We start from the raw sequence: 27,759 nt of genomic DNA on the forward strand, positions 1-27,759 counted from the left end.
CGGAAAACTTTCCAAATTTCTCAATCAACTCTAGCAAATATGGAATGGTAGACTCTGGATTCCTCAAATATAATAGTAAATCATCTGCATAAGCAGATACCTTATATTCTCGATCTGAGTGTGGTATGCCTTGTATTTCCTTTACTTGTTGGATAGCTAATATTAAGGGTTCTAAAACAATATCAAACAGTAAAGGAGACAGGGGACAACCTTGTCTAACTCCCCTTTGTAAATTAAATTTTTCTGAAAAAGTATTATTAATATATAATCTAGCAGAAGGGGAGCTATACAATGTTTGTATTATTTGTCTGAATCCAGGACCTATACCAAACCATTCCAATGCCTGATACATAAAGGTCCATTCTACTCTATCAAAAGCCTTTTCTGCATCTAGAGAAACAGCAAAAGTAGGCTCATTCATTTTCTTTGTTAAATATAACATGTGGAATGCTAATCTGGTATTATGAGATGAATGTCTTTGAGCAACGAATCCTGTTTGATGCATACCTATAATATGAGGGAGAGCTTTAGCCAATCTTAACGCTAATATTTTTGCTAATAATTTACCATCTACATTTATTAAAGATATTGGCCTATAGTTTGAAACCAAAGTGGGATCTTTATTTGGCTTTGGCAAAACAATAGTTAATGATTCTGCTATAGTGCCATTAATAGAACCTTTATTAAGTTGATATTGATAAAGATTTAATAAATAAGGCAATAGATAATTTTGAAATGTTTTATAAAACTCCACTGTATATCCATCACCACCTGGAGCGGATCCAACTCTAAGGGACTTCAAAGCTGTTTCTAATTCTTTTAGTGATATTGGCTCTTCCAAACTTCGTTTTATATGTTCAGGAATTTTTGGACCCTCTAACATTTTCAAAAATTCTAAACCATCTTTTTCTTTATCTAAATAAGTCTCGGAAGAATAAAGAGATCTATAAAACTTTAGGAACTGTTTTAAAATAGGCTCAATTTGTGTATATATTTCACCATTTTCATCTTTAATTGGCAATTAATTTTGATTTTCTTTTCTTCGCTTTAAGATAATTTGCTAATATTCTTCCCGCCTTATTTGAGTTACCATAATACAGTGTTTGCTGAGAAAATAAATCTTTCCTAATTAACTTAGATGATATCTCATTATATTTACCTTTAAGCTTTAACAACTCTTGTTGAGTAGAATATTCCCATTTTTCTATAAGTTTTGATTCTAAAATTTTAATCTCTTTTTCTAAGTTTAAAAATTGTTTTTAATTTGTTTTTTTAGATAAGCCGAATAAGAAATTATTTGTCCTCTCATTGAAGCCTTAAAAGCATCCCATAATATTTCCATAGAGGTCTCACCATTATCATTTAATTGAAAATAATCCTTCATTTTTGTTAGAAGGTTTTCACAAAATATTGGATCAGCAAGCAATGTATTATCCATTTTCCAAATTGGTCTATTAGTATTTTGATCTGTGATCTTAATTTCAACCCATACTCCACCATGATCAGATAAAATGATTGGATCAATGGCAGCTTGTGTCACCTGATGTATCAAATGATTTGAAATAAAAATATAATCTATTCTTGAGAAAGAGTTATGAACATGAGAACAAAAAGAAAATTCCCGTCCATCAAAATGAAGAATTCGCCAAATATCTGTCAAATCACAAGATTGTACCAAATTATCTAATCCCAAAGATTTCATAAATCTACTTGGGTTTTTATCCATTAGAGAATCCATAACAGCATTAAAATCCCCAGCTACTATTAAATTTGAAGTAGCCAGTGGCAAAATCAGTTGTTGAAGAGTCTTAAAAAATTCATTCTGATTCGAATTAGGGGCGTATATATTAAACATCGTCATGGTAGTATTTCCCATTCTCATTTCCACATTTACCCATCTTCCATGAGTATCTGATGCCTTTAATTTGAATGAAGCAGAGCACTTTTTATTAACTAGAATAGCAACCCCTGCTTTTTTCCCTATAGCTGGTGAGAAAAAACAATGCTTGACCCAACCTCCTTCCAACTTATTAGATTCAATATTTGAAAGGTGGGTCTCCTGTATGAAGCATATATCCGCATTTTGCCTCTTTAAAAATAATAATGCTTTTTTTCTTTTTATCATATGATTCAGACCATTAACATTCAAAGATAATATTTTAAGATCCATATATATATATTTATAATACATTTTTTCCAAAATCAAACAAATAATGATTTTTACTAATAAATTTTCCCAATACACAAAAAAATTTATGATATCCCCAGATACACCCATCCCCCCTTTATATCCCTCCCTCCCATTCCCTCCCTCCATCCCCAATTAAATACGAAAACTTGGATACGCAGGTTGAGGTTAGGTATAAATAACTCCCTCAAGCTTTTACAGAATTTTACTTTAATTACTACCATTAAGTTATTTCAATATAGCATTTAAACTGTTTCTTGAATCTAGCGAAGATATATATATATATACCGTATTTTCACGCAGATAACGCGCACCCGTGTAAAACGCGCACACGGGTATAGCGCGCAGAAACCACGATTTTATGTACAAAAACTTTTGTATACCGCACTCACGGGTATACCGCGCATGCAGCCCGACTGTCCTTTCGCCCGCCCCGACTCTCCTCTGGCCACCCCGACTCTCCTTTCGCCCTCCCCGACTCTCCGTGCGCTGTCCCGACTCTCCGTTCACCCGCCCTGACTTTCCGTGCACTGCCCCGACTCTCCGTGCGCTGTCCCGACTCTCCGTTCACCCGCCCTGACTTTCCGTGCACTGCCCCGCCTCTCCGTGCGCTGTCCCGACTCTCCTTTCGCCCGCCCTGCCCTGCTCCCAGCTCTGTAAGCATGCGCAATGGTCTGAATAGGCCCTGGAGCCTTAGGTCCCACCTGGGGGCACGGCCTGAGGCACATGGTCGGGTTGGGCCCATGTGCCTCAGGCCGCGCCCCCAGGTGGGACCTAAGGCTCCAGGGCCTATTCTGATTGGCCCACGCGCCTTAGGCCCCACCAGTAGGCGGAGCTTTGGGACGGATGGGCCAATCCGGCCTCATTCCGTTGTTGGCTGCCTGCCGGACAGGCGGGTTTGGCTCCCGTCTGTCCGGCCAACTACCAAAGGTACGGGGAAGGGGGGTGGGGGTGTCGTGGGGGTCGGCCAGGGGGGTCGCGGGTCGGCTGGGGGGGCGGTCGGAGGTTCTTGGGGGGGGGCGGTCGTTGGAGGGAGGGGGGTTTGCGTCGAGGGCAGGAGGGCCTGGGATCCCTCCTGCCCGTAATGTAGTGCGGGGTGGGGGTAGGGGGTCGCCGTGGCCAGGAGGGTTTGGGCTCCCTCCTGGCCCGATATTGTCGGGGAGTTGGGGAGTCGGCCGGGCAAGAGGGCTTGGGCTCCCTCTTGCTCCGATCGTGGATGCGGGTGCGGGTGGGAGCGTGTGCGAGCGGTCGTTCGGGGTGGGGGTGCGAGCGGTCCTGCTGGGGGGGGTGAATCAGGCGTCGGGCGGGGTGGGAACTATGTAAAAAAATCTTTGTATACCGCGCTCACATGTATAACGCGCGAGGGGTATGCGCGGTAGGTAAAAACGCGTATAACGCGCGCGTTATATGCGTGAAAATACGGTATTTTTTTTTTTCCCCACCAAACCTCTAAATCAGAAACCCAAATATTGATGTTTAAATTTCTCATAAGAGATATATTATCATTTTCCCTTGACTGATTTAATTATATAGTTCCTATAAATTTTGTAATGATATTGAATCTAGATATAGTTTTCAAATAATATATTATTTAGTGATTGTATTTTATTATATTGTAATTATCATCTTATTACAAGTTATATTAGGCATTACGAATAATAGGTCTGAAGAAGTTATCTGATTCAAAACCTATCTAAAATATAAAAGGTAATCTTCCATTACTCTTACCTTCGTTTAAATTATGAAGGGGAATCAAGAAGAATATTTTCAAAACAAGATAAAACATCTTTAAACGCTAATTTTCATACTTGCACTTTTTTTTTTTTTTTCTCCACGGAGGATATGACTTATATAAGCCCATTAGAGATATATATATATATATTTTTTTTTTTTTAAACTAACTTTGAAACGCACTTCAAAACGAAAGTACTTACTATAACAGGAAATACTTCATTTTAACAAATCATATTCTTTTACTTCACATTGTATTTGGTAATGTTACTAAAGATTTCCTCCTCCTCCCCTGTAAGTAACGCCTCTTGTTTATATATAGCCAATCAATGCCACTCTCTCCCGAGGTTAACAAATTCATTTCCTGTGCTAACAGCTCATTTGGATTTCCACCATTACCACGATCTTACATGCAGGTATATTTTATTTATTAGTTTGTAAAACTTTCATTATAGAACTGTAAGATCATGTTAATCTTAATATGTTTGTTTTTTTTTGTTTGTTTAGATTGTTATTCGTCTTATAGTTCCATGCTTGTGCACTTACACGTGCGATTCTATTCCGTTGGAATTTAAAACCAATCCATAGAAGTTCTAAGTCTTAACTGAAGATCTTTTACATTTCTGATAGTATATATAAAGTTTAATAAAATATAAATAAATAATCAGTATTCCGTTGGAATTTAAAACCAATCCATAGAAGTTCTAAGTCTTAACTGAAGATCTTTTACATTTCTGTTAGTATATATAAAGTTTAATAAAATATAAATAAATAATCAGTATTAACTGAGAAAATTTCCTTTAAAATGACTTTTAGGATGTCATTGGTTGTTCCTGTTGTTCTAGAAATTCTTGCAATTTTTTAGGGTCTGAAAAGTTTTGAGTTTTATTTGCAATTGTCACTTTCATTATTGCTGGATAAAGGAGTCCGTATCTAGCCCCTAGCGATTTTAACTGAGGCCTCATATCCAGAAACATTTTTCTTTTAGCAGCAGTTTCTCTCGCAAAGTCAGGAACAATGTGTATTTTTGCATCTTGGCATCTGAGATTTTTATTTTCCTTGGCTAACTGACAAATTTCCATCGCTTGTTGATGTCTCAAAAGTTTAAAGATTAAAGTCCTTGGGCCCGTTTGTGAGGTTTTCTTCTGTGCTGGTATCCGGTGTGCTCTTTCAATTTCCAACGCGATTTTAAATTTCAATGGTAGCACTTTAGGTAGGAACTGTTCCAGGAAAGCTATAGGGTCGTTTTTTTCTACCCCTTCCGGCATTCCAATAATTCTTAAATTATTTCTTCTTTCACGGTTCCGGCTGTCTTCAAGATCTTTTTTAATTTCTTCAACCTCTTTCCATATTTGTTTACAATGTCTCATGTCCAGATTTAGTTGCTCAGAGTTGTCTTCTAAAATATTTATTATCCCAGGACAAGCAGGCAGTATATTCTTGACTGATGGGTGACGGCACCGACGGAGCCCCGGTACGGACAATTTTAGAGTGATTGCACTCTAAGAACTTGGAAAGTTCTAGTAGGCCAGTGATTGCACTCTAAGAACTTGGAAAGTTCTAGTAGGCCGCACCGCGCACGCGCGAGTGCCTTCCCGCCCGACAGAGGCGCGCGGTCCCCAGTTTCTTAGTTTCCGCGGAGCTAAGAAGACGCGTTTTTCAATGGCTGTTGAAATTTTTTCTTCTTGCCTTCCCGCTCGCGTAAACTCTTTTTGGCTCTATTGCCTTTTTTCTTTTATTTCATTTTTGTAAAAAAAAAAAAAAAAAAAAACTTTTATTTTTTCTTCAATTTAGTTTTTCCCCGGCGGGGCCTACTGCCACCATCGAGGCCTCGGCCTTCGATTTGGCGGAAGCTGTTTTTCCTTTCATGCCCCCTCAACCGGGTTTTAAAAAGTGCCAGCGGTGTGCTCGGCCTATATCTCTCACGGACCCACACAACTGGTGCCTACAGTGTTTGGGTCCTGAGCATCAGGCTTCCACCTGCACATGCTGTGCCACGTTAAAGAAACGTACTCTGAAAAATCGCCAGATACAACAGCGATTACTTTTCGGTGCCGAGATGTCCGATCCCGTTCCATCGACACCGGCATCGGCACCTTCACATTTGGCACCTACTTCTTCGACGCCGCGTGATACCACACGTGCGTCGCACCCAGGTAAGCCGGCTAAGAAGCCTTCCCCGCTGGAGCGTCCTCCAGTCTCTATTGCAGCGAGCCCAGTCCTGCCGACCGTGAAACGCCAGCGGAAGCGCTCCGCCCCGATTGAAGTGAGTCCCTCGACCTCGGGCTCTTCATCTTCGGGGCGTCGAGCAGCACCTCAGGTACCACAAAAGAAAAAAGCGGTACCGGTGCCCTCTTTGGATGAGCGCATTGCCGCCGTCCTCCAAGTGCAACTAAAGGAGCAGTTACAACAACTCCTTCCTGCTCTATTGGCACCGAACCTTCCGGTGCCGGTCCGGTCTGAACCACCGGTACCGGTGGTAGACCAACCTCTATTATCGGCAGCATCTGTTTCGGTACCGGTCCACTCGGCCTCATCGATATCGAAGCCTGTTCTTGCTCCGGAGCCGAGAGCCCAACATCAATCGGTACAGACTTCGGCACCGGTGCAACCGATAACATCTCCTGGTACCGTGTCGATGAGGTCGGGTAAGTCGGTGCGCAAATCCCGACACTTAGAACCATCCACCCCAGAGTCCCGAGACCGTAGTTCCCATATCAGGGACCCTGATCTGTGGGGTGACTCTGAAGAGCCCTTTCTGTCTGAAGGTGAATGTTCCTCAGATGAGGATGAGCCTGCTGTACCTGATCCATCCTCTCAACAGGACTCCACATCTTTCACTTCATTTTTGAAAGACATGTGTACCTCTCCATCCATTCCTTTGGAGGCTGAATCTAAAAAGTCTAAAGCCTTTTTAGATGCCCTTGATTTTGACCAGCCTCCAAAGGAATTTTTGAAACTCCCTCTTCATGATATCTTGAGGGAAACTTTCTATAAAAACCTAGACTCCTTTAACTATTCCAGGAGCTCCCCGCAAATTGGATTCATTATACAAAGTAATCCCTATTCCTGGATTTGATAAGCCACAGCTTCCCCATGAATCTCTGCTGGTGGAATCTACGCTTAAAAAGTCTGCAGGGACTAGTGTATATGCTTCTGTCCCTCCTGGCAGAGAAGGTAAAGCCATGGACAAATTTGGTAAGAGATTATACCAGAATGCTATGCTCGCTAACAGATCTGGTAATTATGCTTTTCATTTTTCTTTTTATCTCAAGCATCTCCTTACCACCATGGCTTCATTTAAAAAGTACCTTCCTCAGCGCAAACAGCAAGCTTTTCATCACTGCTCGTCTTCTCTGTTCCAGCTACGTAAGTTCATGGTTCGGTCAATTTATGATACTTTCGAACTTACCTCCAGAGCAACTGCAATGTCTGTGGCCATGCGTCGCCTTGCCTGGCTTCGGGTATCTGAGCTTGATGTTAATCATCAAGATCGGTTAGCCAATGCCCCATGTCTGGGGGATGAGCTCTTTGGGGAATCCATGGACTCGACCACTCAAAAGCTTTCTACCCACGAAACACGCTGGGATACCCTGCTCAAATCCAAGAAAAGCCTCCTCAGACTAGGCCTTTCAGACAGCAATCGGCTTATCAACGACGCTATGCAGCTCGCCCATTGCCAGCAGCTTCCCAGCAACCCAGGCGTCAACGCCAACAGCAACGTCAGCCTCCCAGGCCACAGCAGCAGCAACCTGTGAAGCCACCTCCACAACAAAAATCAACACAGCCCTTTTGACTGCATTCTCCAAAGCATAGCCAAGGTTCCCAGTTCTACCCACCTGCCTCAACCTATAGGTGGTCGTCTCTCTCTTTTCCTCAGCCGGTGGGAAGTTATCACTTCGGACCAATGGGTCCTCAACATCATCCACCACGGCTACTCTCTCAACTTTCAGACCCTTCCAGCTCAAAGCCTGCCAAAAGAGTCTGCTTTGAACACTCCTCACTCTGCCCTCCTTCTTCAGGAAGTTCAATCCCTTCTCCTTCTAAACGCTATAGAGGAAGTTCCTTTAGATCAGCAAGGACAGGGATTTCTGGTCCCCAAAAAAACAGGAGATCTCAGACCAATCCTAGATCTTCGCGATCTCAACAAATGTTTAGTCAAGGAAAAATTCAAGATGCTTTCTCTAGCCACTCTTTACCCTCTTCTCAATCAAAACGACTGGCTATGCTCCCTCGATCTCAAAGAAGCATATACTCACATACCGGTCAGTCTGACCTCCAGACAGTATCTCCGCTTCATGATCAATCGCTGTCATTATCAATACAAGGTGCTGCCCTTCGGTCTTGCCTCCTCTCCAAGGGTGTTCACCAAATGTCTCATTGTGGTAGCGGCCTTTCTACGCTCTCACCACCTTCAAGTCTTTCCTTATCTGGACGATTGGTTAATCAAGGCCAATTCATCTCAAACAGTGATCCTGGCCACCAACCAAACCATCCTGTTTCTACAGCTTCTGGGGTTCGAGATCAATCTACCCAAATCTCATCTCATCCCCACTCAGAGACTTCAATTCATTGGAGCTCAGAGACTTCAATTCAATTCATTGGACACAGTCCTCATGAGAGCATTCCTGCCATCCAACCATCTTCAAACTCTTCAATCTCTATGTCAGCAGGTGCTTCCACAACGTTCCATCTCTGACAAGCAAATGATGATACTCTTGGGTCACATGGCCTCCACAGTTCATGTCACACCCCTCGCACGTCTTCACCTGCGCACTCCTCAATGGACCCTTGCTACCCAGTGGTCCCACGCGACGGATCCTTGCTCACGACACATATCTATGACATCATCTCTTCGTCAGTCTCTACAATGGTGGTTGATATCCTCAAATCTCTCCAGAGGTCTTCTGTTTCATCTACCTCCTCATCAACTTGTCATTACCACCGACGCCTCCCCTTATGCCTGGGGAGCTCATTTGAACGAATTCCAAACTCAAGGGCTTTGGACAGCCCAGGAAATGAAACATCACATCAATTTCCTGGAACTCAGAGCGATGTTTTATGCCCTCAAAGCCTTCCAACATCTTCTCTTTCCTCAGGTCCTCCTGCTGTGCACAGACAATCAAGTTGCGATGTACTACATCAACAAGCAGGGTGGGACAGGCTCTCGCCTCTTGTGCCAGGAAGCCCAGAAGATTTGGGCTTGGGCCACAGATCACCAACTATTCCTGAAAGCTATCTACATTCAGGGAGAACAGAATTCCTTAGCGGACAAGCTCAGCAGAATTCTCCAACCTCACGAGTGGACACTCGATCCTGTAACTCTACAGTCCATCTTCGCTCAGTGGGGCACTCCTCAGATAGACCTCTTTGCAGCTCCTCACAATCACCAGCTGCCCCTATTCTGCTCCAGACTCTACTCTCCTCACCGTCTGGCAGCGGACGCTTTTCTTCTGGATATGCTTTCCCTCCTCTGCCGCTCATGTTACGAACCTTGTTCAAGCTCAAGAGGGAACGAGCCACCATGATTCTGATTGCTCCACGGTGGCCCAGACAACATTGGTTCTCCCTTCTACTTCAACTCAGTTCCAGAGAACCCTTTCTGCTTCCACTATTTCCTTCTCTGCTTACGCAGCATCAAGAGACCCTTCTACATCCCAACCTCCAGTCTCTACACCTGACAGCTTGGTATCTCTCGGGCTGACTTCATATGATTCTCTTCTGTCTCAGCCCGTTCGTTCTATTCTGGATGCTTCCAGGAAACTAGCCACTCTGCAATGTTATCATCAGAAGTGGACACGGTTTTCTTCTTGGTGTCTTCTTCATCATCATGATCCCACGTCCCTTGCAGTGGAGACATTGTTGGATTATCTACTTTCTCTGTCTGACTCTGGCCTCAAATCTACATCCATCAGAGTCCATCTCAGTGCTATTGCTGCTTTTTATGAGCCAGTCCATGGAAAACTCCTTTCAGCTCATCCCCTGGTCACCAGATTCATGCGAGGTCTTTTCAATGTAAAACCACCTCTTAAAGCACCTCCTGTGATCTGGGATCTTAATGTGGTTCTCTCCGCTTTAATGAAGCCTCCATTTGAACCTTTGGCTACTTCTACTTTCAAGTTTCTCACTTGGAAGGTACTTTTCCTTATTGCGCTCACCTCTGCCAGGAGGGTCAGTGAGCTCCATGCACTAGTTTCTGACCCACCTTTCACAGTCTTTCATCATGATAAGGTGGTTCTACGTACACATCCAAAGTTTCTCCCTAAAGTTGTCTCTGAGTTCCATCTCAACCAATCCATTGTTCTGCCTGTCTTCTTTCCGAAACCTCACTCTCATTCTGGAGAACAGGCTTTGCATACTTTGGACTGTAAGAGGGCTCTAGCTTACTATTTAGAGCGTACGAAACCCCACAGATCAGCTCCCCAACTCTTTCTGTCCTTTGATCCGAATAAATTGGGACGTCCTGTTTCTAAACGTACGTTGTCTAATTGGCTGGCGGCGTGCATTTCATTCTGTTATGCTCAGACCGGACTGACACTGGAAGGTTCTGTCACGGCCCATAGAGTCCGAGCTATGGCAGCATCTGTAGCTTTCCTCCGTTCCACTCCTATTGAGGAAATCTGCAAGGCTGCCACTTGGTCCTCAGTTCATACTTTTACATCTCATTATTGTCTGGATGCATTCTCCAGACGGGATGGACACTTCGGCCAATCTGTTTTGCAAAATTTGTTTTCCTAATGGCCAACCTTCCCTCCATCCCTCTTTTTGTTAGCTTGGAGGTCACCCATCAGTCAAGAATATGCTGCCTGCTTGTCCTGGGATAAAGCACAGTTACTTACCGTAACAGGTGTTATCCAGGGACAGCAGGCAGATATTCTTGCGTCCCACCCACCTCCCCGGGTTGGCTTCTTAGCTGGCTTATCCTAACTGGGGACCGCGCGCCTCTGTTGGGCGGGAAGGCACTCGCGCGTGCGCAGTGCGGCCTACTAGAACTTTCCAAGTTCTTAGAGTGCAATCACTCTAAAATTGTCCGTACCGGGGCTTCGTCGGTGCCGTCACCCATCAGTCAAGAATATCTGCCTGCTGTCCCTGGATAACACCTGTTACGGTAAGTAACTGTGCTTTCTGTTTTCCACTACATCCACTCTTTTGGTAAGCACTGCAGCATCATCGATTGCCTTTTGTAATTTTTTGTTGCTATCTAATACAATCTCTTTAATTTGCCGCAATTCTTCCATAACATCGGGGCTTTCATCTGATGGCAACGGAACTTTTGAAGGAGGAGTTCCCGGCTCCTGTTTTGATCTCTTATTACTTCCTGCACCGGACCCTCCAGCTCCCGAATCGCCTTTATTCTGTTTGGTAGATGCCATTATCTTATATTGTGTAAACTAGGCACTATATTTAAGTCAATTTAGAATGAAGAAAGTAACCAATCACACTAGCTTTCAGCAGAGAGATATTGTCTCACTGCCTTACCAACCTTCATTCAACAATTGGTTCAGTATTTGTTCACTGTTCCTCAGCGGGCCACCACACACTCAAGCATTCTCATTGTGTATGGCTTTATGCTCCCACTCCTCATTGGAACAAGGTATGTTTTTTAATATTATACTTATTATGCAATTTTTGCTATTTTCTATATAGATTAAATACTAAGAATACTTAGCTTTTAGCAAGACGCTGTGCTGGGGAGTTAGTGTGAAAACACCGACATGTTTCGCCCGTATAAGTTAGTGGGGCTTTCTCAAGGCTCCAACTCCCTCTCACAAACATTCAACCACCATAGCGTCAAAACGAAATGCTGGTTGAATGTTTGTGAGAGGGAGTTGGAGCCTTGAGAAAGCCCCACTAACTTATACGGGCGAAACATGTCGGTGTTTTCACACTAACTCCCCAGCACAGCGTCTTGCTAAAAGCTAAAAGCTAAAAGCTAAGTATTCTTAGTATTTAATCTATATAGAAAATAGCAAAAATTGCATAATAAGTATAATATTAAAAAACATACCTTGTTCCAATGAGGAGTGGGAGCATAAAGCCATACACAATGAGAATGCTTGAGTGTGTGGTGGCCCGCTGAGGAACAGTGAACAAATACTGAACCAATTGTTGAATGAAGGTTGGTAAGGCAGTGAGACAATATCTCTCTGCTGAAAGCTAGTGTGATTGATCTTATATTGTGCAGCTTTTTTTTCCTTTTAAGTTTAATTTTTTTTGTAGTTTTTCTATAAATAAAGCTTGTCTATACGGAGCTACTCTTTTACCCGACCATCAGAATTCGCGTCCAAGCCACACCCCCCAGGAAGCAATGTTCAATTGTGGATTAAGAATTGGTTATCAGACAGAAAACAGGGTAGGGTTAAATGGCCATTTTTCTCAGTGGAGGAGGGTAAATAGTGGAGTACTGCAGGGATCTATTCTAGAACCAGTGTTTGTACCCCAAGGATCTCCACTATCCTCAACTCTCTTCAATCTCTACACTGTATCCCTTGGCACCTGCCTGGACAAATTAGGCTTAACCTCCTATAGCTTGCAGACGACATCACCATTCTCCTTCCTTTTGACCAACCAACGTCCTCCATGACAGACATACTACACAGAACACTTGAAACAGTAGCAACATGGATGAAAAATCACAAACTGGGAAACATGGAGCTGTAGACAGTGAGTTGCTACAGCTCCGCTTCACCTTACCTCGGCGCGGCAATTAAACAGCAAATTTCCCCCTGGTTCGGGTCGTCGCCGGCTCTGGGGAGGTTGCTGAAGAAGCGGAGCCGCTACAGAAAAACTTTTTCCACGCCTCTGCCTTTCTTCGACGAGACAGCCGGCGGCCACGTGGCGGGGCGGGTAGCGCGCAGCCGCGGGTCTACTCTGCTGGGACGGCGCGGCTCTTCCCCTGCAGGTCCGCCTTCGGGTGCGGTCGTCTCCCCGTGCTGGGGAGTTGACTGGGGGCGCTGCACGATTCTTCAGCCGATCTCCCTGCAGCCCTGCTGTTTGGATTTCGGGTCTCCCGGGGGCCACGTGGTGCAGTGGAAGGCAGGTGGCTGAGACTCTGACCCCGGAGCGAGGTGTGGCTCTTCCCCTGTGGGCCGGATTCCGGGAGTGGTCTTCTCCCAGTGTTGGGGAGCTTCCTAGTGGCACGGTAATCTCGGGGAGCCAGAGTAGGATCGCCATGGCGACCAAGACGGTCCGGAAGGATCGGGAGCGGAGTAAGCTGCCAGAGGCCAAGTTGGCGGACCCCGTGGCGCCCCCATCGCCGGAGGCTCCGCACACATCCTGGGTGTCCACAGTTACGGCGGAGGTTCAAGCGGCCCTCGAGAGCTCTCTGGGGGACAAACTGCAGCGCATCCTTGATAAACTGGACACGCTGGACCAGCGTTTTGCTTCCCTCACGTCGGAGGTCAAGGTTTCTGTGGTGGGGCTTTTTGGGGAACTTTGGGGGGGGGGTTAAGGGGTTCTGTGCTAGGAGATTGAATTGGTGGCAGGGGTATGGCTTGATTCTCGGGGCCAGGGGTGGCGAGAAGCCGGGGGAGCGGTGGCTGGGACGCTTCTCTGGTATTGTACTGGTTCTTTCTTTTTGTGTGATTAGGCTATTGAGTGGATTGCTCTCGAATACATTTTAACTTCTTGGAATGTTGGGGGGATTCACTCCCCCATTAAGCGCTCCAAAATATTGCAGCGTTTGAATCGTTCTAAATCCTCTATTGCCTTTTTACAGGAGACCCGTCTATCCTCAGTGGAACATGCCAAGCTCTGTACCTGGTGGGTGGGCTCCTATTTGGAGGCGCCTGCCGTGGGGAGAAAGGGAGGGGTTATTATTTTGATCCGAAAGGGTCTTCGCATGCACACTCAGAAAGTACTCCGCGACCCTAGTGGGCGTTACATAGCTACTTTAGTGTTACTGGATAATCGGCCACTTTTGCTCTGTAATGTTTACGCTCCTAACAATCCTTCGGCCAGGTTCTTTAGGGGGCTTCGCAATCAACTCTTGCAGTTTGGAGATGTTCCGATGCTGGTGGGCGGGGACTTTAATGAGGTATCGGATCCAAAATTGGATCGCTCTGCTTCGTTGGGTAGAGAGTCCTCCAAACTTTATACGGGTGGTCAACTTTTGGAATCCACCCTGGGGTTGCTGGATGTGTGGTGGGGGTTACACCCGTTGGAGAGGGATTACTCCCACTTATCCAGGGCGCACGGGACGCTCTCCAGAATTGATTTTATCCTCATTTCTCGCGCGCTGCTTCCCCGGGTAGTGGGGGTTGATATGGGCCCAATTGAAATATCTGATCACGCTTGGGTGGGACTGCGGTGGACCTGGGGAGACTCTCGGATAAATAGAGGGTCCTGGCGATTTCCCTGCTACCTGTATAGGGATAACCGTTTTCACGAGTTTTTGATACAGCGCTGGCGTGATTTTCAAGATACTAATCGGCAGCATCGTGATGATCCCATTCTTTACTGGGAGACGGCTAAGGCTGTCTTACGGGGGGATGTCATTTCTTATGTGGCCAGGGAATCGAAGCTGAAGTATAGGCAGGTTTTGGCTTTGGAGCGGAAGGCGACTGTGTTGAGACGCCAGTATGGCAGGGCGCCCTCCTTCCAGCTTCGGGCGCAGCTTTTAGAGGTCCAACAGGAACTGAATGAATTGTTGCATCTTCGGGCTTTGCGGACGAGGGAGTACTTTTAAGTTTTCTTTATTTCGGTTTGCGAATAAGAGTAGTCGATTGTTGGCCCGCCTGGCGCATCCGAGGGGTGGACCTGAGGGCATAACGACTCTTCGGGGCTCCTCTGGGGGGCTGCATCATCGGCCGGAGGAGATATGTGAATTATTTCGGGAGTTTTTTGCTGAGGTGTACACAGATCAAGGCCCCGAGCTTATGGATGGGCAACTTTATCTAGACAGTCTCGATTTGCCTTGTATATCTCAGCGGGATGCTGCCGTTTTGGATCTTCCTATCACCGCGGAGGAGGTGGAAGGGGCGATAGGGGTCAGTCCGTTGGGCAAGGCGCCGGGCCCGGATGGGTTTCGGAGTGAGTTCTATAAGTTGTTGGTGACGGACGTAGCGCCCGTACTGGCTGAGGTTTATAATTTGAGTGTTGCTAAGGGCTTTCTTCCTCGCTACGTAAATCTAGCATCTATTATAGTTCTCCCGAAGCCTGGTAAGGACCCTCTCTTGCCTGAATCGTACCGTCCTATCTCGTTGTTGAATTATGAGGCAAAGCTTTTGGCTAAACTTTTGGCTAACCGCCTGGCGCGTGTTTTGCCATCGGTGATCTCAGACTCTCAGGTGGGATTTGTGCGGGATAGGCCGGTAGCTAAGAATATCCGGCGCATCTTGTTGGCGTTGGAACGGGTGGGACAGGACGGTAGCCCCGCCATGCTCATTAGTTTCGATGCCGAGAAGGCGTTTGACAAGGTGCGGTGGGGTTTCCTTTTTGCGGTGCTGAGGACGTACGGTTTGGGCCCCTTCTTTTTTGGTGCAATCCAGGCACTGTATAGTGATCCTGAGGCGCGGATTTTAGTTAATGGGGCCTGCTCGGGTTTTTTTCCTATCGGCCGAGGGACTCGCCAGGGCTGCCCCTTGTCGCCGCTCCTCTTTGTGCTTTCTTTAGATCCTCTACTTCGGGAGCTTCAGGCAAATGCGGATATTCGGGGATTGGTCCTGGGAGATTCCCATTTTAAACTGGCGGCGTTCGCGGATGATCTCTTGGTCTTTTTAACGGACCCGCAGCGATCCTTGCCAGCATTGTTGGAAAGTCTTCGGGAATATGGAGATTTCTCTGGATTCACCTTGAATTTTGCGAAATCTGAGGCGCTGGCTTCCTTGGCTCATCTTCAGCGGTTCTGGGGGGATAGTTTCCCGCTGCACTGGGCTGACGCTTCCTTTAGATATCTGGGGTGAGGTGGGTCCGGGGAGGGCATAAGAGTCCAGCCCTCCGCGGTTGTTTGATGAAAATGTAAACCATAGTTATTCTTGCTGTTGTATTTCCTTCTGATTAATAAAATAGATTTGAACATAAAAAAAATCACAAACTGAAACTGAACCCAGACAAGACAAAATTCATTCTCCTTGAAAATAATAAAACCCCAACCATAACAAATCTAGTAATAAATTCAATTGCATATCCCATATAACCCACTCTAAAACTTCTAGAAATGACAATAGACAGATGCTGTATCATGCAACCACAAATCAACAAAACAATACAAAAATCATTCTCGGTCATGAGAAACTTAAGGCCTGTTCGAAAATTCTTCGACAGAACACAATTCCGGCTCTTGGTTCAGTCCCTAGTCCTAGGTCTTCTAGACTACAGCTACATTCTTTATCTCCCCTGCCCCGCAACCATGACAAAACAACTACAAACAGTTCAAAACACAGCTCTAAGACTTTTCTATTCACTGAGGAAACACGACCACATCACTGCAGCATACCTTGACTCACACTGGCTCCCAATACAAGCAAAAATACTATTCAAATTCTACTGCCTACTATTTAAAACCATAAACGGAGACAGCCCAGCCTACCTGAACAACCGCCTAATCCAAACTACAACAACCAGACATAGAAGAACCCACACACCATTCACGCACCCCCCCAATCAGAGACGTCAAACGAAAAAAACTGTACGATGGCCTTCTAGCCACACAAGCAGCAAAACTACTCTACCAACTCTCCAATCTACTGATAACGACCCCAGACTACAAATCGTTCAGAAAAGAAATAAAAACTCTGCTATTCAAGAAATTCTTGAAGACAAACTAACACCGCAAGAATCGTCCCAATTCTCTGAAGCAACCCGCTCTACTCTTTTATTCCTCTGGAAATGGCCAGATAACTCCTTTTTTAATCTGCCTTGAACCGCAAGGTAATGGCGGAATAGAAATCACTAATGTAATATAATAAATGATCTTGAAATTGGAATTATGAGTGAAGTGATTAAATTTTCAGAGGACACTATAAACTGTTCAAAGTTGTTAAATCGCATGAGGACTATGAAAAACTGCAGGAAGATCTTAGGAAATTGGAAGACTGGGTGATCATCTGGCATCCAGTGATCACTGTATGATATGGTTTAATATTAAGATGGGTATAGAGAGGATTAATTCAAAAGCAAAGGTTCTAGACATTAAAAAAACTAACTTTTTTCGGATGGGGGTTTACGTCAAGGAATTATTGTCTGGATGAGAATATCTGGAAGGAGTGGAAATGTGGTGAGTAAAACTGAAAGGAGCTATTGTAAGGGCAACAAATCTTTTTGTGAGGTAAGTAAGTAAAAGTAAGAGGAAAAGAGGCCACTTTGGTTCTCAAAAGTAGTAGCTGAGAAGGTAAGGAATAAGAGGTTAGCTTTCATAAACTACGAAAGATCACAGAAAGAGGAAGACAGGCAAAAATATCTCGAAAAGTTAAGAGAGGCTGGTCGTGTAGTCAGGAAAGCAAAGATGCAAATGGACGAAAAAATAGCTGACACAGTAAAATGGGGAGAAAAGACATTTTTTATATATATTAGTGATAGGAAGAAGTGCAAAAGTGGCATTGTGAGACTCAAGGGTGAAGAAGGGAAGGAATATGTAGAAGCTGATAAAGAAAAGGCTGAATTGCATAACAAATATTTCTGTTCTGTGTTCACGGCTGAAGTGCCGGGAGAAGAGACCACAGAAGACAAATGTGAATAGAGATGGAGGAATAATAGACCCTGATCGATTTTCATAGGTTTGTGTTTGTGAGGAGCTAGCTAAAATAAAAGTAGACAAAGTAATGGGGCCGGATGGTGTACATCCTAGGTTGCAGAAGTTCTGGTAGCTCCGCTGACTGACCTTTTCAACAAGTCTCTAGAGTCGGGAGTGGTACTTGAGGACTGGAGAAGGGCGGATATGGTCCCTCTCTACAAAAGTGGAAGTAAGGAAGAAGTAGGGAATTACAGGCCTGTAAGTCTGATTTCTGTGGTAAGCAAGTTAATGGAAAACACTTTTAAAACAGAGAATGATCAAGTTTCTAGAATCCTGTGGATTACAGGGCCAGAGGCAACATGGATTCACTAGAGGTAGGTTTTGTCAGACAAATCTGATCAATTTGTTTGACTGGGTGACCAGAGAATTGGATAGAGGATGGGCGCTAGATATGGTGTATTTAGATTTTAGCAAAGCCTTTGACAGTGTTCCACACAGACATCTAATAAATAAACTGAGTGCCCTCGGAATGGGTCCCAAAGTGACTGGTGGGGTTAAGAACTGGTTGAGTGGAAGGCCGGATGGTGTGAATAACATGAAGAAAGATCTGGCGAAGCTTGAAGAATGGTTTGAAATTTGGAAGCTAAAATTTAATGCTAAGAAATGCAAGGTCATTCATTGGGGCTGCAAAAACCCGAGGAAACGGTACAGTTTAGGGAGTGAAGAACTTATGTGCACGACAGAAAAGCGGAACTTGGGTGTGCTTGTGGCCAAATAGGTTGAAAAGGTAACGGTGAAAGCTAGAAGGATGCTAAGTTGGTATGGCCAGTAGGAAAAAGGAGGTATTGATGCCCCTTTATAAGACTTTTTGGTGAGACCTCATTTAGAATATTCTGGACAATTCTGGAGGCCACACCTTCAAAAAGATATAAAAAGACTGGAGTTGGTCCAGAGGAAGGCTACTAAAATGGTATGTGGTCTTCATCATAAGGCACATGGGGACAGACTTAAAGATCTCAATCTGTATACTTTGGAGGAAAGGTGGGAGAGGTGAGATATGATAGAGACGTTTAAATACCTACGTAATGTAAATGCGCATGAATCGAGTCTCTTTTATTTGAAAGGAAACTCTGCAATGAGAGGGCATAGGATGAAGTTAAGAGGTGACAGGCTCCGGCGTAATCTAAGGAAATACTTTTTACAGAAAGTGTGGTAGATTCATGGAACAGTCTCCCAGAAGAGGTGGTGGAGACAGAGACTGTGTTTGAATTCAAAAGGGCCTGAGGTAGGCATTAGAGAATGACACGGTGAAAAAATTGGTCCCCGTCACCGCCCCGTCCCCGTCTCACCATCCCCGTCACCGCCCCGTCCCCGTCTCACCATCCCCGTCACCGCCCCGTCCCCGTCTCACCATCCTCTTCACCGCCCTGTCACCGCCACTGCCACCCCATTCACCGCCCCGTCACCGCCACTGCAATCCCATTCACTTTTCTTTATTTACGTATAAAGGAAACATTCTTTAAAACTTTAAAACTTTAAAACTTAGTTAAATATTAGTTAATAACTATACAAAAACAAAACACGCAGAGAAAAAATTAATTAATATAAATTCTCAAAACTGACACATTTTGATCACTAAATTTAAAATAGTTATTTTTCATACAGTTTTTCAATCACTAATCTTCCACCACCCCTGGGGCTAGCAATGCAAAAACAAACACGACATGTACTTTAAATGCTTACAATGTTAGCCTATATGGTAATTAGACGCGGCCGCTGTACCTAATCGCGGCAAAGATCTCCCTGCCGTGATTAGCATAGTGACCGCGGCTACGGCTGCAAGTCTCCCCTCCCCCCAGCGATCACGGCAGGAGGGCACCCAACCCCTCCTGTATACCCCCCCAACGGCCCTCCCGACAATCGCAGCAGAAGGGTACCCAACCCCTCCTGCCGGTCCTCCCAATGGCCTCCCCTAAGATCGCCGGCAGGAGGGTACCCAACCCCTCCTGCTGGACCCCCCCCCCCAACGAACCCTCCCACCCCGGAACCCCCTTAGTCTTACTTTCCAAGTTGGACCGGACGGCTCCTCACACGTATGGCCAGCAAGCTTGCCTCCGTCCAAATGAGGCGGGCCCGCCCCTACCCTGCCCAACCCACAGGATCCTAGGGCCTGATTGGTCTAGGCACCTAAAGCCACTCCCGCTATAGGAGGGGCCTTAGGTGCTTGGGCCAATCAGGCCCTAGGATCCTGTGGGTTAGGCAGGGGAGGGGAGGGGCGGGCCCGCCTCATTTGGACGGAGGCAGGCCTGCTGGCCAGACGAGCGAGGAGCTGTCCGGTCCAACTTGGAAAGTAAGACTAAGGGGGTTCCGGGGTGGGAGGGTTCGTTGGGGGGGGGTCCAGCAGGAGGGGTTGGGTACCCTCCTGCCGGCGATCTTAGGGGAGGCCATTGGGAGGACCGGCAGGAGGGGTTGGGTACCCTTCTGCTGCGATTGTCGGGAGGGCCGTTGGGGGGGTCTACAGGAGGGGTTGGGTGCCCTCCTGCCGTGATCGCTGGGGGGAGGGGAGACTTGCAGCCGTAGCCGCGGTCACTATGCTAATCACGGCAGGGAGATCTTTGCCGCGATTAGGTACAGCGGCCGCGTCTAATTACCATATAGGCTAACATTGTAAGCATTTAAAGTACATGTCGTGTTTGTTTTTGCATCTGACAAATGAGGAGCACGGTGAAACACAGGTAAATAGCGGTTCCTAGAAGGGGGTACATTGGCCCGCGGGGACAAACCTGTTCACCGTTTCCGCGGTCGGTGAATGGCCTTGTCCCCGTCACCGCAGCGACTGCTAGTTTTCTTCCCCGTTTTCGGCGGTGACCCGCGGCTTAAATGCGGTGGCCGCGGGTAAACCGTCACCGTGTCATTCTCTAGTAGGCATGTGGGATCTCTCCGAGAGAGAAAGAGATAATGGTTGCTACGGATGGGCAGACTAGATTGGGGGGCCTTTATCTGCCATCATATTTCTATGTTTCTATTTCTATAGTGCTGCCAGACATACGCAGCACTGTACATTAAATATTTAAGAGACAACACTGCTTGATAGAGCTTACAATCTAATCTAAACAGACAAACAGGATAAATAGGGATTAGGAAATTTCTCACATAGGGAATATAAATATTTACTAGAACAATTTACATTTTTTAAGGTGGTTCGTCTACTAAGGATAACTTCATTGTTTGTGTTTCCTCCAGAATGAATGCATCAAACACTTGCATATCAGGCTGTTAGTTGGGATTTGGAACTGCGTATTTTGTTTGCTTCTTTGATTTCATATATGCATTTCCAAAAACTATTAGCCATCTCTTTTTGTAAAATTCTTAGGAAAGTGTCTTGTATCTCACTGTGATGTTCCGTCTCTTGATGATGTAAACCGCATCAATCTGTAAGGTATTGGGGTCTAGAAATGTATTTTAATGTAATGTAATACATTGATACTTACAAGGGGTAAGAGTTTGTTAAAAGCAACCTCAAAAAATGGGTTTTTAGTCTAGATTTGAATACTGCCAGGAACAGAGCTTGACGTACTAACTCGGGAGTTTGTTCCAGACATATGGTGCTATAATGTATGTGCATTTTTAGGAATATGGGTACGAGCATTTCTACCAACTGTATGGTATAATTGGTCAAACCTAAATTATGTGCACATATTGGTACCATTTTATAGTATAGGCTCCAAATAGACACCTTCTTGGCACCTCAAATAGGCACCCATTTTTTATTTTTTTTTTAAACATCATCTTTATTGTGCAGCAAGAAAGGAGTTACAGCAGAGACTCGTGAATCCAACAAAACAGTAACCAAGGTACAGTAAACAACACAACAAGAAAATAACTTTTCTAACATTTTCTCCCCAGCCCCCCTCCCCATCCACCGAACCCCAAGTATGTTCAACAAGAAAGCAGAACCACATGACCTCTACTCATGGTATAGTGGCAAAAGGTAGAGAGCCCAGGGACAGAGAATCCCAGAATTCATCCTTACAAATTAAGCAAATAACTGCAGGCAGCTGGTGTTAGAGAATTCCAAAAAGGTGCCCAGACATCCTGGAAGTACTGCCCTGCTCGAGACTCCATGTTAGAAACCATCTGTCGCTCCACCTGTAGGAATAAGCACCCATTTATAGAATTGTCCTCTTATTGTTCTTTCATGAAAAAAGTTTGTTCAAGGGTTTGATGTGGGACCTACAGCTTTTCATTTCTAATATGTTTTGACAGCATTTTCCTTCTACTTTTCTCCTCTTCTTTCATTTAATGCATCTCATTCTTCCCCTTCCATGCTAACATTGTTTTGATGTTCATTTCTTCTTTTTCTTATTGGTCCCCTTGTTCCTTATGTCTTCTGTTAATTTCTTCCTAATGATGACAATTCATTCTCTTGACTGGAAGAAACTGAATGTGACAGTAGCTAAGTTAAACATGAGATGGGACATCAACATTAAAAAAATATTTCATGTGCCTGTTTATGTTCCTGATATTTCTTTTTTCTTTTTTTTTTGTACCTGTACAGTTGCTTAAAGGAGTTACTATTGCAAGTGGAGGTGTTCTGCCTAGAATTCACCCTGAGCTGCTAGCCAAAAAGCGTGGTGCTCGAGGCAAAGGGGACACTCTCCTGTCTACAACTGTGGAGAAGAAGAAGGGAAAATCCCTGACACCCAAGAAGCCATCAAAGAAAGGAAAATCTGGCAAATCAAAGGCAGTTAAAAAGGTGAGCAGGAGTTAGAAAAAGAATTTGGGGCAAGAGGAAAATGGTGTGGTGAACAATACAATGCATTCAGTGTGTGCAAATGATTAATGACTGCTTGAATGACAACCAAATGATCTCTGTCATTTCCTACCACTTTTCAGCAGTTGGGGCAAAAGTATAAGCATGCTGGCATACTAACGGAAGACCACAAAGGAAGAGAGACTAAACAGTCACACTAACAGTAAAAAGTGGTGGAAATGAAGTTGTATGCTTATAAAGGATGCATCTTTGTTTTCAAGACACCAAAGTTACACATCTTTTGTTCCCTCTCCAAATTAATTACACTCTTTCTTATTTATTTATTTATTTCATTTTCTTTCCCATCCTCCCCAAAGAACCCAGGTCAACATACAAAATATACAGTTAACAGGTTACAATTTGCCGTAGTTACAGTACAAGTTTTTTCAGTAAAAGTTTGGGTTATCATTCTTAGTTTTCCACAGAGCTAAGAAGTTGCTTTTCAGCATTCTCTTCAGCATATGCCTCAAATTTTAATTTTTTGGTGCCTTCCCGATTTTAATTTTCCTCATTTTTTTTATTTTTGTATCTTTGACAATTTATTTTTTTTTTTTTAACAATTTTTGATTTTTCAGGCCTTATGCCCTTTTGGAGCATATTCCTGTGTCTGGGAGCATCGACAATTTTCGGCTTCATACTCAAGCTCCCTCACCATTTTGTCCTTTGATCTAGTGTTGCTGTTTTCCCTTTGATGTCAAAGGTGCCTAGCGGGTTCAAGAAGTGCACTTGGTGCAACTGGACCATATTGGCTACTGACACGTTCTTGGTGTGTTCACTGCCTTGGACTCAACCAGCGGGATATCATCTGCAAACTTTGCACCTATTTACAAACTTGGAAATAAAGGCAAGGAAACTTCAATATGAGAAACATTTCGGCATGACATCAAAAGCATCAACTATTCCTGGATCTTCAGATTCTGATGTTCACTGTACTCCAGCTTCAACACCTGCATGGACGGCTGCATTGGCCCCCTCGTCTCCGGAGTGCATCAATACCATCCATGTGCAACCTTCTATGTTGTCCACTTCGGTACCATCATCCTCTTATGTTAGAAAGAAGGCTAAATCAAGCATAAATTACAACCATCACCCTCTCGATCCTCTCGTTCTTCCACCTCGATGCATCTTAAGTGTCAACGTTGAGATAATCGTTCTCCATCACTTCAAGTTCTCTCTCCTCAACAGCTTTACTCACCTCAGAGCTCACCAACATTTTGATGCCTAGAGACCTCAGCGCCTTCTGCACCAGTGTCAATATTGGTGCCTACAACAAGGGCTCACTGGCATGCTACAGCCTTCATCAGTACAACCTGCACTGAGCCTGGTACCTGCCTTCACTGCAACCCGATCTTCTGATGTGTCTAAACATCGATCACGGTGCTGCTCTAGATCACCTATCACTACCTGTCGTCCTCTTGGAACTCCACCCAAGCATTGAGGTCACAATGTTCTGACTCTGAAGCATTCATCGACCCATTCCAGGCAATCATCTCAATACTCCTCCCGATATTCTCATACCGGATCATTGCATAAAGACTCTGATCATCTGCCTCAACCCTTCAACAACAAGATTCATAACTTTGCACCGATGACACATATCACATATCTTCCAACCCTTCTCTGAAGCCCCGCAGAAGGTCTCTTCCAGAAAACATTTCTTTGACTACTTTTGTCCGCCAGATGGGCCAAGATCTACCCATCAACATAGAGCAGGGGTGTCCAACCTTTTGGCTTCCCTGGGCCGCATTGGCCGAAAAAAATGTTTCTGGGGCCGCACAAACGTTCAAATGCTGCAGCAAGACAGAGGAGGGAGCCGGCAAGATGATAAACACCCGGGAGCAGCAGAGGAAAACACTGCATCGCCCTCAACCAAGGCCGCACAAAATACTTCACGGGGCCGCAGGTTGGACACACCTGACATAGAGTCTGAAGAAGAACCAAGAGCATAGTTGATGGAATGTCTGAATTATGAGAACTGGCCTAAACAATGCATAAACCTGCCAACATAATGTCCTACTTTGATTAAGAACTGGGAGACTTCCTTAACGGTTTCTTCTGCCCCTACCAAACTAGAGTCTTTATGGGCTTCTATGCCACTCAACTTCCACAACAATCGCTGGTAGTTCAGCTTTAGAAACATAGAAAGATGACGGCAGAAAAGGGCCACAGCCCATCAAGTCTGCCCACTCTATTGACCCACCCCATTAAGTCTGAATGCTAATGACCTAGTTCCTTTACTCGACCCTCGTAGGGATCCCACGTGGATATCCCATTTATTCTTGAAGTCGAGCACGCTGGTGGCCTTGATCACCTGCACCGGAAGTCTGTTCCAGTGATCTACCACCCTTTCTGTGAAGAAATACTTCCTGGTGTCACCACTAAATTTTCCTCCTCTGAGTTTGAGCGGGTGCCCCCTTGTGACCGAGGGTCCCTTGGGAAAGAATATATCGTTTTCCACCTCGACACGACCCGTGACGTACTTAAATGTCTCAATCATGTCACCCCTTTCCCTGCGCTCCTCTAGGGTATAGAGCTGCAGTTTGCCCAGTCTTTCTTCGTATGAGAGACCCTTGAGCCCCGAGACCATCCTAGTGGCCATCCTCTGGACCGACTCAGCTCGAAGCACATCTTTCCGGTAATGTGGCCTCCAGAATTGCACACAGTATTCCAGATGGGGTCTCACCATGGTTCTATAGAGTGGCATAATGACTTCAGATTTACGGCTGACGAAGCTTCTATTGATACATCCCATCATTTGCCTTGCCTTTGATGAGGCCTTTTCTACTTGTTTGGCAGCCTTCATGTCTGCACTGATGATTACCCCCAAGTCCCGTTCCTCTGAAGTCCTAGCTAGCGTTTCTCCATTCAAGGAGTATGTTCTGCATGGATTTCCTCTGCCGAGATGCATGACCTTACATTTTTTAGCGTTGAAGCCTAGCTGCCATGTCGAGGACCAGTTTTCTAACGTGATCAGATCTTGTGTCATACTATCCTGGAGGTTACTTTCACTTACTATGTTACACAGTTTGGCATCGTCGGCGAACAGTGCTACTTTACCCTGAAGCCCCCGGGTCAGGTCCCCTATGAATATGTTGAAAAGGGATGGTCCCAGGACTGAGCCCTGCGGCACTCCACTAGTCACCTCCGATGTCTCAGAGAGGGTGCCGTTGACCACCACCCTCTGAAGTCTTCCACTCAGCCAATCCCTGACCCATGCAGTTAGTTTCTCACCCAAACCCATCGATTTCATCTTGTTTAATAGTCTACGGTGTGGGACACTGTCGAAAGCTTTACTGAAATCCAAGTACACTATGTCCAGAGACTCTCCCAGGTCTAGCTTTCCTGTCACCCAATCGAAGAAGCTTATAAGATTGGATTGGCATGACCTGCCTCTGGTGAATCCATGTTGACAGGGATCCCTTAGATTCCCTTCATCCATTATCGTGTCTAATTTACCTTTAAGTAGAGTTTCCATGAGTTTACACACTATTGATGTGAGACTCACTGGTCTGTAATTCGCAGCCTCTGCTCTGCAACCCTTTTTGTGCAGAGGAACGACATTAGCTGTTTTCCAGTCCAGGGGGACTCTCCCTGTACTTAGGGAGAGATTGAAGAGCATGGCTAACGGTTCCGCCAGAACATCGCACAGCTCTTTGAGCACTCTTGGGTGCAAATTGTCCGGTCCCATGGCTTTGTTCACCTTGAGTCTTGAAAGTTCTCTGTAAACATCAGCTGGTGTGAACTCAAAATTCAGAAATGGGTCTTCCTTGCTTTCCTTTGCTTCCAGCTGTGGCCCTTGCCCTGGCGCCTCGCAGGTAAAGACTGAACAGAAGTAATCGTTCAGTAGTTTGGCTTTTTCAGAATCTGTTTCCACATAATTCCCGTCTGGCGTTCTAAGGCGTACTATCCCGTCTGCGTTCTTTTTCCTGTCGCTAATGTACCTGAAGAAGGATTTGTCCCCTTTTTTAATGTTCTTCGCTAGTGTTTCTTCCATTCGAAGTTTGGCCTCCCTGACTGCTGTTTTGACCGCTGCAGACTTTGTCCTGTATTCAATGTTTGCTTCTTTTTCCCCCGTGCGTTTGTACAAGAGAAACGCTCTTTTCTTATCCTTGACGAGGTACGAGACCTCATCAGTGAACCATTGGGGTTTCTTTTTTCTTTGTTGTTTAGTTACTGATTTTATGTAGCGGATAGTTGCCTCATGAAGGGTTGATTTCAAGGTTGACCACATAACCTCCACATTATCCGACACTTCTTGAACCTGAAGCGTCTGATGGACGAAGTCTCCCATGCGTGTGAAGTCAGTGCCCCGGAAATTGAGTACCCTTGTTTTTGTTTGTGTTCTAGGGAAGCCTTTCCTGAGGTTGAACCATACCATGTTATGGTCACTGGTGGCTAGCGGTTCTCCCACCGAGATCTCTGAGACGCTTTCCCCGTTCGTAAGTACCAGGTCCAGGATGGCCTGGGACCTAGTGGGCTCTAATACCAATTGTTTGAGCCGTACTCCCTTCATGGACGTTAATATCCTCCTGCTATCATAAGTAGTCGCTGAGAGTGTGTTCCAATCTACATCAGGCATGTTAAAGTCTCCCAGCAGAACAACGTCTCCCCGTAAGGTGATATTCTCAATGTCTTCAATTAATTCAATGTCCTTGTGCTCCGATTGTCTTGGAGGTCTGTACACCACACCAAGATACAGGCATTTTTCTCCGCCTCTGGCCAGGTTTACCCAGATGGATTCCCCAGTATACTTGATATCCGTGATTCTGGTTGTTTTGATGTTTTCTTTGATGTAAAGTGCTACCCCTCCTCCTAACTTACCCTCTCTGTCTTGGCGAAGCAGGTTGTATCCTGGTATAGTTATATCCCACCCATGAGAGTCTGTGAACCATGTTTCTGAAATTGCTACTACGTCTAGGTCTGCATTAACTATTTCTGTTTCCAGTTCTAGAAATTTATTCCCTAGGCTGTGTGCGTTAACATACATAGCTCTCCACTCTTTTTGTTTACTAAGCTCATGCAGAGAGCCACCTATTTGAGTTAAAGTGTCTCCTAGCAATTCTTTTGCAGTAAGGGTACTTACCTTAGACTTAGAAGCGGAGTTTTGGTTCGCCACATCAGGATTGTTACTTACTGCTCTGGTGTAAAAGTGGGTACCCACCCCCGACTTACCTAGTTTAAAGCCTTTCGAAGTAGGTGGGCTAGTCGGTGTCCGAAGACGTTCTTACCTCTGTTGGTCAAGTGGAGTCCGTCTGGTCCCTGTAGTCCCTGTAGTGTCTCTCCGTGATTCAGGAATCCGAAGTTCATCTCCCGGCACCATCGTTGTAGCCACTCATTCGTCTTCAGGATACGTTC

The 27,759-nt window shown here is 45.1% G+C and overlaps 1 protein-coding gene across 4 annotated transcripts in view; it reads left to right on the forward strand.

Annotated features, from left to right (window-relative positions):
- The window catches only part of LOC117358815 (core histone macro-H2A.2), a 153,353-nt gene that overhangs the window by 40,096 nt on the left and 85,498 nt on the right, over positions 1-27,759 (forward strand). For all 4 annotated transcript variants that reach the window (XM_033940533.1, XM_033940534.1, XM_033940535.1 and 1 more), the window contains exon 4: positions 22,150-22,347. In XM_033940533.1, the coding sequence (XP_033796424.1) occupies positions 22,150-22,347 (198 nt within the window). The remainder of the gene's footprint in view (positions 1-22,149; positions 22,348-27,759) is intronic.

Source organism: Geotrypetes seraphini, chromosome 4, assembly GCF_902459505.1.
Source record: "Geotrypetes seraphini chromosome 4, aGeoSer1.1, whole genome shotgun sequence".
Classification (NCBI taxonomy): domain Eukaryota; kingdom Metazoa; phylum Chordata; class Amphibia; order Gymnophiona; family Dermophiidae; genus Geotrypetes; species Geotrypetes seraphini.